We start from the raw sequence: 12,805 nt of genomic DNA, 5'->3' as shown, positions 1-12,805 counted from the left end.
CTGAAGCTTGTATAAGCATCCCCTGGGCACAGTTCCCTTCACTCACCACACATTTGTTTCATTAAATGGAAGCCAACGTTCAAAAATGAAATAGATATGAACAGGTTATTAATATTCTTTTATTAACTTCCCAAGGGCTGTCCCTGAGGGAACTTATTTTTTCATACCGTAAGGAAAAGAGCTTCTTTCTTGAAGTCAAATATATATAAATCAGCCACGCAGATCAATATGGTGAGAGATTAGGTGAAATGAACTTCATTTACAATCTTAGGCTAAATCTACAGAGAGTATATAAGTGAAAAAATCTTAGTTCCCACCTATCAGTGGCTATCTTAAAGTTGTTTCAGGCTACTTTATCCATATTTGTAATTTTCTGAGTCCTTTAATTAACAATAACAAAAACTGAAGTGTAACATACACTTTAAATAAAGGATACAAATCATAAATTTGCAGCTTGACACATTTTTAATGGCATAAACCTAAAACCCTTCAACCATCAACAAATAAAAGCCAAGGAGCCCCTCTGTACCCATTCCCAGTCAATACCTTCAAACTAACCACGGCCCTGCACCCTATCACCACTTGTAAGTCAGGCTGACATCTGCATTTTATAGGGGTGGAATTATGAAGAGTCCTCCTTTAACAACATACCTGGTTAATGACTGTTCAGACTTACAACCTGCCGCTTGGACTTCGGACAAGCATTGAGACTTAGGACACAAGAACGTGAGTGGCAGTGTGGCCTTTTGGTGGCTTCCACAGTACCGTAATTTTTGCTGATTATACCATACAATACTGTAGTTTTATGTTCTGTTATACATTACAATACTGCATGTAAGAGTTATGCAAATAAAAGCCAAACCATCAAGTTGGGCTTCCTTTGAACATTTCTTTAAGTGTTTTAGTATACATAATATATACAATTCCTCATTTAGCAAACAATTCAAAACAACCTTGTCCCAGCTCCATAACTGGGTTGAGTGAGGAATGTCCGTACACTACTTCACTGGCTTCTTCATGCTCCATTTTCCTTGTGAGATCTACAACACTGCTGCTTACAGCAGCTGGTTCTCCGCCACTGCTGTGTAATATACAACACATGCACATACCACATATCATGTGTCCTTTGCACTGATGATGATCTGGGTTGCTTCCAAATCGGGGCGATTAAGTACAGTTCTGCTATAAGCCTTCATTACAGATCTTCTGGTGCACTTATGCACACATTTATGAAGGGCAGATTAACAGGAAATGGAAATGCTAAGTCACATTGTTACAGAAATCTTGGAAAGAAATACACAGAGACACAGAATTTAGATAAAATAATAAAATTTCTTTTCACGACCGGGTGGGAAGGCCAGAAACCAGTCTGGTGAGTATCCACACCCACTTTGTTCAGTGTTTCCCTTTTTATATCCTTTTTAGCCATTATTTCATCCCTAGTGGTCTTTGATGTGTAAATACAATTCCAGTTCCTATTTACAAGTCACAGACACAAGATAGGAACGTATACATTGTAAATTCACCCTGGCATGGTAACTTTTGTTAGGTTAATGAAGTTACTGTTAGTCAGATAATCCTCACCTTAAACAAGGAGTTATGGGAAAAGCAAATCTTAAAAGAATACATTACTTATTTTGTTTCCACAACTACCTTAATATTCAATCTATTATTTTATCTAAAACTTTTGCGTATCAATATGTTCACATATAACAGATAATTAAATCATTTCAAAGAATGGTTTAATTAACCTATACTTTCAGGAGCAGGGCATGAGATTTCCAGAAGTTCTCAAAGACATGGAGCTACTAGTATCAGGGCCACTGGAAACCACTTGCCAATACATGGGATGTGTTCACACTTTTGCTAGTCTCTAAGATAGTGTTGGTACTTCATTCAATTTTTTAATATTTTCAAGTTTTATTTTTTATCAGTACATGTTTGGAGTACATAATGTTTACGAATCTTGTGAGGAGTTCCTACATGTATGTAACACACGTTAATTCTTTTTGTCATCCCTTTGTCTTCCTTTTCCTACCCCTCCTTCCATCTGCTGGTCCTTTTCACATTATTTACTATTATCTACTGTTAATTTTGCTTTTCATTTATAGTTTGGGTTTCTCACATAAGGGAAGCCATGCAATATTTAACTTTGTGTGTTTATTTCATTTAACATGATCTCATTATGATTTTCCTACGAAAGTTTGTCTTCTTTAAGGCAGAGTAGTACTCCATTGTGTACAAATCCATTTCTTTATCCATTCATACAGGCTGCTTCCAAGATTTAGCTATTGTGAATTGTGCTGCGATAAACACGAATATGCATGCATCGCTATAATAGTGTCTTTAACTCTTGCAGGAAGATACCTAGAAGGGAAATAGTTGGGTTGAATGGAATTTCTAGTTTTTTCAGTTTTTTGAGGAATCTCCATACTGATTTCCATAGTGGCTGTACTAGTTTACATTCCCACCAACGATGTAGAAGGGCTCCTTTTTCCTTGCAGCCTCACTAGCACTTGTTATTATATGATTTCTTGATGATGGCCATTCTTTCTGTAGTGACACAGAATTTCAGGGTTGCTTTAATTTGCACTTCTCAAGTGGTCAATAATGTTTAGTATTATTTCTAGCATGAAAAAAAGGCCATTTGTACTTCTTCTGTGAAGTATTCATTTCAGTTGCCCATTTTTTAAATTGGGTCTTTTATTTTGGTAGATCTAATTTTTTGAGTTCTTTATATATTCCAGATATTAGTCCTCTGTCTGAGGAATAGCTAGCAAAAATGTTTTCCCATTCTGTAGGTTGTCTCTTCACTCTGTCAGCTGCTTCCCTTGCTGGGCAGAAGTTTTTAATTTAACAAGATCCCGTTTGTTGATTCTTGGTGCTATCTCTTGTGCAACTGGGGTTCTGTTCAGAAAGTCCTTACCTACGCCTACGTCTTAATGAGTTTTACCTATTTTATCTTCCAGAAGACCAAATGTTTCTGTTTTAACACTTAGATCTCTGACCCATTTTGATTTTAGTTTACCACATAGTGAGAAATATGGATCTAGATTCAATCTTCTGCAATGCATACAGCCAATTTTTCCAATACCATTTAATAAAGAGGCTATCTTTTCTCCAGGGTATGTTTTTGGCCCCTTTGTCAAAGACCAAACAACTGAATGTGCCTGGGGCTGTTTCTGCATCCTCTATTCTGTTCCACTGATCCACATGTCCTTTTTCCCAATACCATGCTGTTTTTATCACTGTAGCTTTGTACTATAACTTTGTACATAACTGTGGTATGTGCATGTGTTGTATATTAACATCAAAGACTGTGATGCCTCCCACTTTGCTCCTATTGCCCAGTACTGATTTTGTTATTCTGGGTCTCTTCTGGTTCCTTATGAATTTTAGGACTGTTTTCTCTAGGTCAGTAAGGAATGTTGGTGATATTTTGATTGGGATAACATTTAATCTGTATATCAGTTTTGGAAGTATGGCCATTTTGACTACATTGGTTCTGTCTATCCAGTAACAAAGGATAACTTTTCATTTTCTGATGTTCTTTCAATTTCCTTTTTCGGACTACTGTATTTCTCATTGTAGAGGTCTTTCACTTCCTTGGTTAGGTTAATTCATAAGTATGTAATTATTCTTGATGCTACTGTGAATGGTACTGTTTCCTAATATCTTTCTCCACAGGATCATCACTGGTGTACAGGAACACTACTAATTTGTGTGTTGATTCTGTATCATGTTACACTACTGAATTTGGTTATTCTAGGAATCTTTTGGTGAAACTGTTTGGGTCTTTACATAGAGGATCCTGTCACCTGCAAATAATGATAATTTTACTTCTTCCTTTCTATACATAGCCCTTTTACTTCCTTCTCTTGTCTGCTTGCCCTGGCTAATGTTTCAAGTATGATAATGAACAGGAGAGCTGACAGTGGACAGCCTTATCTGGTTCTTTCTTTAAATTTTGTAGAAATTCATCTACTGGCCTTGTTCTGCTCTACATGTCTGTGCCCCCTCCCCCAATCCCTATGTTGAAATCTAACCCCTAAGCGATGGTATTAAGAGGCAGGACCTTTGGGAGGGCTCTGTCCTCAGAAAACAGACATTAGTGCCTTATAAAAGAGATCAGAGAACCAGCTTTCTGCCACGTAAAGGCACAACATTTGTCCTCCTGCACATGAGGACACAGTGAAAAGGTGCCACTGTGGAGTGGGAGAGCAGTCCTCACCAGACAATGAATGCCAGTGCCTTCATTCTGGTCTTCCCAGCCTCCAGAACTGTAATAAATAAACTTTTGTTGTTTAAAAGTTTGGTAGAGCAGCACAAACAGGCTAAGCAAGATTTTTCCCCATGGGGCTTTAAATTACAAATTCAATTTACTACATACATGGAGGACTTTCCTCACTTTCTCCTTGCTTCAATACTGGTAATTTCTGATTGGTTCCTTCTTTCAAGACCCAAGCAGAAAATGCATTCATGTTATTAATTTTATAGATTCATGAATTAAAAGATAAATCTTTACAATGATCCACTCATGCAACTACCCAAGTGTGCTCCCTGGGTTCCAAGAACAGAGGACACAACATAACACAGAAGGAGTTTGATTTATCCTGAGGGTGTATCTTAGAATGTCTTCTGGACATGGCTCCACCACTGCCCAGAGTCTCACTGTGCTGAGGGCAGAAGATCATGACTCTGATATAAAGGCAGAAGTGCAGGACGCACTGCACTTCCTGTAACTGGGGGTTAAGAAGCAGGACAGGAGAGCACTGCACCATGGGGGAAGTTTATCATGATGGATCCCAACAAATCTAAGAAAAGTAGGTGAAAGTAAGGAGGTCCTGCATCATCTGAATCTTTAATGGAAAGAATCAAAAAGGCACTTCTGCTGAACTAGCAAAGTGCAACTCTTCTAACAAAATTGATTTACCTCAGTACAGTATCACAGTGTCACAACATGGTCTCGGGTCAAATGTAAGACTACCACTAACTTATCTCTCTCAATACCCCATCCTGCTTTACCTCAGTGGTTTTTAAATCCCAGGATACTGACTGGATAACCCCCCAAATAAATTAATCTGAACTTTCTGGTAAGATGAAGTGATATTTCTAATGGTCTACAATTAACAATATGTAGGCTGGGCTGAAGAACTTCCTCTGCTTCGTTTGGTCCTCACAGCAACACTGCTAAGTATGAGAGTAAACACCATTGATTCTGCACAAGAATTAAGTGACTCACCTAAGGTGATAAAAATCTTAAGCATGAGAGTTGAGGCCAGAACCCAAATGCTCCAATCCCCATTCTTCTACATGACAGAAGTCACTTCCACATGACATCTTTATATAAGACAGCCCCAAATTTCACAAATAAGAAAGGTATCTTTTCACATAAAGTGTAAGAGTAAATAGAATGACAAAAACACAACAAAAAATCCACAATATTCAAAAGCCTTAAATATCTGGCAAATTACAGGGAAAGTTAATTTTAAATTTGAGTGAAGGCAACTCTACAACAGAGGTCAAAAAATGAAACAGATCAGTCCTGTAAATGGACAAACTTCCTTCTGTTAATAGACAGGGTAGAGGTGATTGTTAGAAAAGTGTGGAGAAAAATATGAGAGGTAAACAAAAGATGCATGAGCAGCTGAAGACGACTATCACATCAGTACGTGAGCAAGAAGTACCAGGGTGGATCTAATGTGAAAAAGTCTGAAATGCTCAGAATAAATGTCTCCTTAAAAATTCTGAATCTGTATTGAAGATGCAATGGTATAGTGGTAAAGAGGACTCAACAGAAAGGGGAATAAGACCTAAGAAGTTCTGAGTAAACAGGTATTAATACTCCTCACTGGTATAATTCTACTCCTAACCATGAAACCACACTGCCTGATACTGTCAGGCATACAAAAAAGTTATAAAAAAATTAAACTGGTTTCAGGGTAATATTAAATAGAGCTAGAAGAAATAGTTTTCAGGAAATTAAAAAACCTACTTCACTGAGCAGTGAGGAACAAAACTATGTTAGAAGAAAAGCAAATCAGCAAAGGGAGTAAACAAGTAGAAACTGTCGGTAACTGTGGGGAAATGAAGGGATAAATCCAAACAGGGAGAACTGTTGCAAAAGAAAAGGGGAGCAACAGATAGAGGAGGGAGAGGGAGGACATGAAAAAGAATTAAGATGTGTTGCATACACGTACCGACTCCCCACAAGGAATACAATTGTACGTATTTTAAGCAGGCAGTAATAAAAATAAAAATAAATAAAAGATGAGTCAAGGAAAAAAAACCAATGAGAAAGCAAAGCGCATATGGGGAGGGTGTCATAAATTTAACTAGTTTTTCTCACAAACTGTATTTTCAGGAGAAGGGCGAATACTGTGGGTCCTTCCACTCACACTCTGAAGTGGGCAAGTTGAAGCACAGTAATGCAAGAGGGGGAGGGGACAGACTGCAGTGAGCTTGGAAATAAGTGACTGGCAATACAAACAGTTAGGACCCAACTGCGTGCACCCTCACATTCCTACACCAAGTGCCCACTGCCCAGCTGAGGGAGGGAGGAGTGGAGTGGCCAGGCCTGTGCCCACCTTAGGCCGGAGGGTGGGAACGGGTGCAGGCCCAGCAGGGGCAGCACAGACCTATGCTCTGGGCGAAGTGAGCTTGCCTCCAGTCTTATGTTATTGAATTTCTTTGAAGTAATGAAAACAAATGGAACTGAAGTAATCAAAATTATAAAGGAAGTAAACTTTCCTGAAATTAAAAAGAATACTTCAGTATATGGATCAAAAGGACTTAGTGTGTTCCAGACAAAATGAATGAAAAGAGACCAGAACTAGACATAATGTACCAAACTGAATTACAAGGATCAGTTACTGTTGCTGTTTTTATTATTATTATCAGTCCAAGCTCCAAGGCGGGATTTTAAAACTAAAGGTTATATTAAAAAAAAGAAGCAGTCTGTCATCGGACATGTCTACAAAGCATCACAAGAAAGACCGCAACATCTCCAAAATTTTGAGAAAAATATTTCAATCCAAAATTTCATATTAGACCCTAGTTTCTATATGAAGGCAAGAGGTGAGGAAATAAACCTTGTATGTACCTATGCTGAAAGTTACCTGTAAATATGACAGAAAGATCAAACAGAACATCATGTAGATATGAACAACACAAGACACACAAAATTTATTCACGTGTTTCTCAAAATTTAGATCTCAGGCATAAAGAAGCTAATAAGAGATCGGAAGTGAGCACCTGCTGAAGAAACAGAATAAATTCTAACCAATTTTTAAAATGAATGCAAATATCAAAGGTCAACTCTGAAATAAAGATAAATAATTATTTGCTTAGGAGAAAGGAGAAAACAAACCTTTAAAGAAAACAAAAACCACAACAGCCATTTAAAAATACATTAGAACAAGACATTCAGAGTTTATCTTTGTAAACAACTTTCTGTTTTTATCATCAGAAGCCACTCGGTCACTTCACTCTGCACTACCGTCTCAATTTTCACAACATAGCTTAGCCTTCGCTAAGGACTGGCTTACGTGAGTATGTGCACTGCGAGATTAATTTTCTCTTCTATTAACGCAATAAAATATACAATATATTCATTTTTTAAACTACATCATGAATCTACATGAAAATATGGTGGTTATAAATCTTATTAAAATAGCAGTATTTGCCCAAAAGAGTACCACGAGCTATCTCAGAGCTATCTCATTATGCAACAGGAGATAGAGTTAAAATATTCTACTTTGATGCTTTAGTAATAATTCTTCAACACTTAAAGCTCTGAAAATTCCTAAAGTACATTAGTAAGAATTTGTTTCCAATCCAAAAAATATTTCCTTTCATCAAATTTAAATTAAATTGGTAACTGCCAAGAAGGAATTCCTCATCTTTAAGAAAATGGAGATTAATTTTCTTGGCAAATACATGAACACAAAAATGTCTCATAGTGTGGATGATGCCCCTCAATTTCTGTACAAACCAATTCCTTCCTCTTCTCTCTTTGACAACTGTGCTCATCTTGGAATTTCACAAAGTATTGTAAAATTTGATGGTGCTTTCCGAAAAGCGCTAGTGTTCCAATTACTGTTTCAAAAGATTCTTTGGGCAAAATCAGGCTTAGATACATAAAAAGCATTCTTGTATGTCAAAAGGACTTCATGTTGCTTTTGTTAACACATTAATGGGTATAACACTGCTAACAGATATAAAAGGATATATCTCTTTTATGTTGAGTATATTGTTTTTAATTTACTCATCTTAATGGCCCACTAAATTAAAGCACATTATAAGAAATACAAAATTAGATTAGGAAATCTATTCAGTAAGGAATACGTAAAGTTCTATAATGATTCTTAATGCATTCTCTTCAACTGTTATTTTAGAGAAGTAGCTTAAATACATAGTGCATTAGAATTTTATCATTGCAAACCAACATTAGAAAAGACTCCCATCGACTTAAAAACAAAAAAGACATTCTTATAAGTGGAAAATCAATCACCACAACCACTAAATGTCACAGCTCAACATCAGCAAGAAGCACTGATAATTGTTAGTTATACACTGCACCAATGATGTATGTCCTTGGTCGAGGAAGTAGGTGCCAGGTTTTTAGAAAACTGTACATATATTGATTCTACATTTATTTAATGTGGCCATTGTAAGACACTTTATTCTTCTGATAAACTATGATTGCTTATCAAAAGATTCTATAATTCAAGAGAAACATTCATATCTTGTGTGTGAAAATGAAAACCACTAGCCCACAGAAATCATGCCCACGAAATCCAATTTTGTGGATTTATGGCAGAAAGGCATTAAACTACTGTCTTGCAGGAGCTGCAGACCAGTCACCAAAGTATAAGTGGCAGAGCAGTAATGATTAAGGTGACACGTCACCCTGCCACAGCTGTTAATCAGCTTAATACTATTTACATTATTGACATTCTTGTAATTACTTTTCCTAAGGCACATTTGTGCAAAATATATTTTACTTTAATGATGAGCAATCGGAAGCAAGTCCAATACTCAAAAAGAATAATCAAGGTTCCCCTAATGCAGGTATATAGTAAGCAGAGTGCACTTCTGAACACCTGGGCTCAGGTAAGACTGCAACACTCAGGGCCAGCAGAACTTCCCCTGTCCCTCCTATCATACCTTGCCGTCCTCTGAACACACGCCCATGTGCTCTCCACTTTCATCCAGGCTAATCTGATTTATCTTCACAGGACTCTATTAAAAACAAACAACAAAAAGGACATGTAAACCCTCAGGGGAATATACATCAACAATCAAAAGCCTTTGCTCTTTATAAAATGTAAGAGATAGAAGTTGTTTATTACTTTAGGTGCACAAGTCCAAGACACATTTTGTTTTGCAAATGAAAATGGCAAAATACAGCTTTGTACTAGGACATGTAATAAGCTCAAAAGCCTAGGACTTCCCCCAATTTTCTATTTCACATATCTATTTCACATCTGAGCTAAAATGTTCTTACATGTTACATACCTTTTGAATCCATTCTATTTATACTTCTAATTTATCTTTCTGAATCATAATCCAATAAAAGAATAAAACAAACAAAAGCCAAAATAAAAGCTGTTATACAAATAACACTTTTAGATGACTGGCTTCCTGTCCTAGTCAATAAAGCACCGCCTACACGTGGATATTAAAACAATAGGATGAATGATTTAAAATTAAATAAAATTAAAATCTACTTCCCCAGTTAGAAATGATACTCATCAGAGCATCTTCCTCACTACAGAATTCTGTTAAGCAGTGCTGCTCTCTGCCTCCAGCACCCAGACAGAGGGAATGCAACCAGAAAGACAGCCTTCTTAACTACAATTTACATCTACAATTTTCTGCTTTTCCACATACATGTCAAATTTTATGTAATCCATTCTTAGACTCTGTTCCTGAAAGTTCATGGCCCGTCCTAATGTTTTCTGAATCACAAGGCATTGGTTCCAAAGACCTGTCACACATATTCTCATACTCAACCCCAGAAGAAAGAGGTCAGCTGAGGATGGTTGTCTCAACCGCACAATCAGGAAAATAAGGCCATAAGAGTTTCTGTGGACGGTGGAATGCCACACAATGGTGTTCCAAGAGCAAATAAACCAAACTTCTTACCACAACAAATTTCTTCCCAAATAGAAATGCTTATACCATGACATGAGAATAATTAGAGGAAAAACAAATCATGCCTACCAGGTATGAGAATCTTCTTTATCTCCTATCTCTGCTAGCAAAAGATTTAAATGTTTTTTTTCTGCTAATGATCAATATGCATTGATTCATTTCCCTGACTAATAAACTTAGCATTTTTCTTAAGTATACTGGCCAATTAATTTGCTCTTCCGTAAAATATCTGTTCAGATCTTTTGTTATTTTTTTCTATTAACGGGTTTATTTTGTATTCACTCAGATATTATGTAAGTGGTTTCTATTTTTTTATTTTTTTGCAAGATGGTTATTGCTATTTTATTGTACTTCAGCACTAAATCCCTTCAGGGTTCATTTTATCTTCTAAAAGAAAACCCAGCTGGGCTAACCTCATCATTAAATAATCCATCCTTCTACTCCTGAAGAGAACTATGTCTACCATCTAATAAATATTTATAAATACTGAGATAACTTTGAGTTTTCAAGTGTGGCATCTCTGCCCATTCTTATATCAATTCAACACTGATTTAATTATTGGGGATGTATACAGCATGTCCTGATATCTTGTAAGTCATCTTTTCCTTGGCTTTTCTCAAGAATTGATTCTTCTGTGTGAATTTTAAGGGAAAACGACCTGAACTAAGAAGGATAATGCTCATTATTCAATTCTAACTTAGTTTACAACACTGTTAATATGTCCTTCTCTTTGCTTCCAGGACACTCTATTTGTCCAGTTTCTCTTTTCCAGCTACTTTTGATCACTGCAGAATACACAGAAAATCTGGGCAAGGTGGTGCATCCCTGTAATCCCAGCACCCAAGAGGCTGAGGCAGGAGGATGAGAGTGAGTTTAAGGCCAGCCTGAACTACAGAACAAGACCTTGTCTTAAAAAACAACAAACAAATACACAAAAAATATTTCCCACCTCATTTTACCAGGGGTGCATAACCTTATAATAATAAACTCAACAAGGATGTTAAGGAAAAGCACAAGCAAATATCACTCATGAACATAAATGGAAAAATCCCAAGGGCACTACTAATGAAACTAACATGTAGCAAAAAGCCAAGATTTTTCCACAAACACAAGGCAGGTTTAACATAGGGATATTAAGCAATATAATCTTCTTCATTAGTAAAAGCAAAATCATAGTACCATCTCAAGAGCTGCAGAAAGATTTTGATGAACCTCAACACCCATTCATAGTAAAAACTCTTAGCATACTAGGAGAAAAATTTCTTCAGTCTTACAAAGGGTATTTACCAGTAGTTAGTAAATACGTTGGACTGCACTTAAGGGTAAAATGTTGAAATCTCTCCCCTTGTTTCCTTTATGATATTGATTTTTCTGATCCATAAACATGAAGCTTTTCTCCATTTATTCAATTCTTCAATGTCTCTGAGGAAGGTTTTATGCCTCTCCTTTTTGAGGTCTTACACATTTGACAGTTTTAGAGTGGTTTTTGAAGAAATTTGAATTTTTAACTTAACATCAAACAAAGTAAAAAGTGAACTCACAAAAGAAATGGTACAAACTGTTAGGTAAACAAGAGCCAACCTCACTAATGACAAATATGTACTGAAAATTAAAACAGTGAGATATTTTACCTATAAAATCACCTAAGATTTTTTTTTAAGTACCTGGTTGGGCAAGGAAGCACTAAAATGAACATTCTTGCACTCCTGATGGCAATTTAAATTTGAAAAAAGTTTCTGAATGGCATCAAAATTCTTCAAAATATAATTATCTATTTTAACTAATGAGAAGTGCTTTTTCACAGCAGGTTTTTGTCAGACACTGAGAAACAAGCTATCTAAGTTTCTAACAGCCAGGAATCAAAAGATAAAATTAATAAAGCTTTAAAAAGCACTAGATAGTAAAAGAAAATATCTGGCTTTGTCCAGAGTGCTCTGACATTTGCCCTTAGCTTCTGGGAAGCAGTCCCTGTCTTCTCCGATGGGAATGTTTTGATCAAAGGCAGGTGGTTGGCGTCACCTGGTAGTAGGGGCCAGGTACATCCAAAAGTCTTAGAGTAGGAACTGGCCATGCAAAGCAAGCCCCTCCACATGGTTTAGGGGGAAGGCTTTAGGGTGACCTGCAGGCTGAGGTCAACCACCTGGCTAACCCATGAATCCATCATGTGTGTGTAGCAGAGCCTCCTTAAAAACCCAGGCTACAGAGCCTGGCACGAGCATCCGTGGCTGGCTCAACTCCATGCCAGGAGGGTGACACATCTCAAAGGCAAGGGAAGCTTCTCTTCTGGAACCTTCCCAGGCTGAAGCCTGTGTGCTCTCTGACTTTGGCTGATTTCTGATCTGTATCCCTTCTCTTTAATAAACCATGTACATGAACGTAACAGTTTTCCATGAGTTTGGTGTGTCCTCTACCTAATTATCAAACACAGTGTAGGTTTGGGAATCCCTAGAACAGTGGTGCTGAACTGATGGCACACATGCTATTGTGTTTTTCTATTAAGACAAAAAATGTTAATGTATGAATTGTTTTTTCTAAACTAAAACCTCAGTATTCAGGTGTAACTGCAGTGTTGGCACTTTGCAATAAATAAGTGTATTTTGGGGTGCAGTTTGGGCACTCGGTTTCTAAAAGGTTCACCATCACTGCC

At 36.9% G+C, this 12,805-nt stretch overlaps 1 protein-coding gene across 1 annotated transcript in view; it reads right to left on the bottom strand.

Annotated features, from left to right (window-relative positions):
- The window catches only part of Vps41 (VPS41 subunit of HOPS complex), a 175,461-nt gene that overhangs the window by 86,503 nt on the left and 76,153 nt on the right, over positions 1-12,805 (bottom strand). Inside the window, exon 5 of the mRNA XM_004840263.4 lies at positions 9,169-9,243. Coding sequence (XP_004840320.1) covers positions 9,169-9,243 — 75 coding nt within the window. The remainder of the gene's footprint in view (positions 1-9,168; positions 9,244-12,805) is intronic.

Source organism: Heterocephalus glaber, unplaced genomic scaffold (genome assembly GCF_053883595.1).
Source record: "Heterocephalus glaber isolate CG9 unplaced genomic scaffold, H.glaber_assembly_v1.0 deba00001610, whole genome shotgun sequence".
NCBI classification, from domain to species: domain Eukaryota; kingdom Metazoa; phylum Chordata; class Mammalia; order Rodentia; family Bathyergidae; genus Heterocephalus; species Heterocephalus glaber.
Note: the sequence above shows the minus strand (reverse complement) of the source record. Positions and strands in the feature narration are given on the sequence as shown.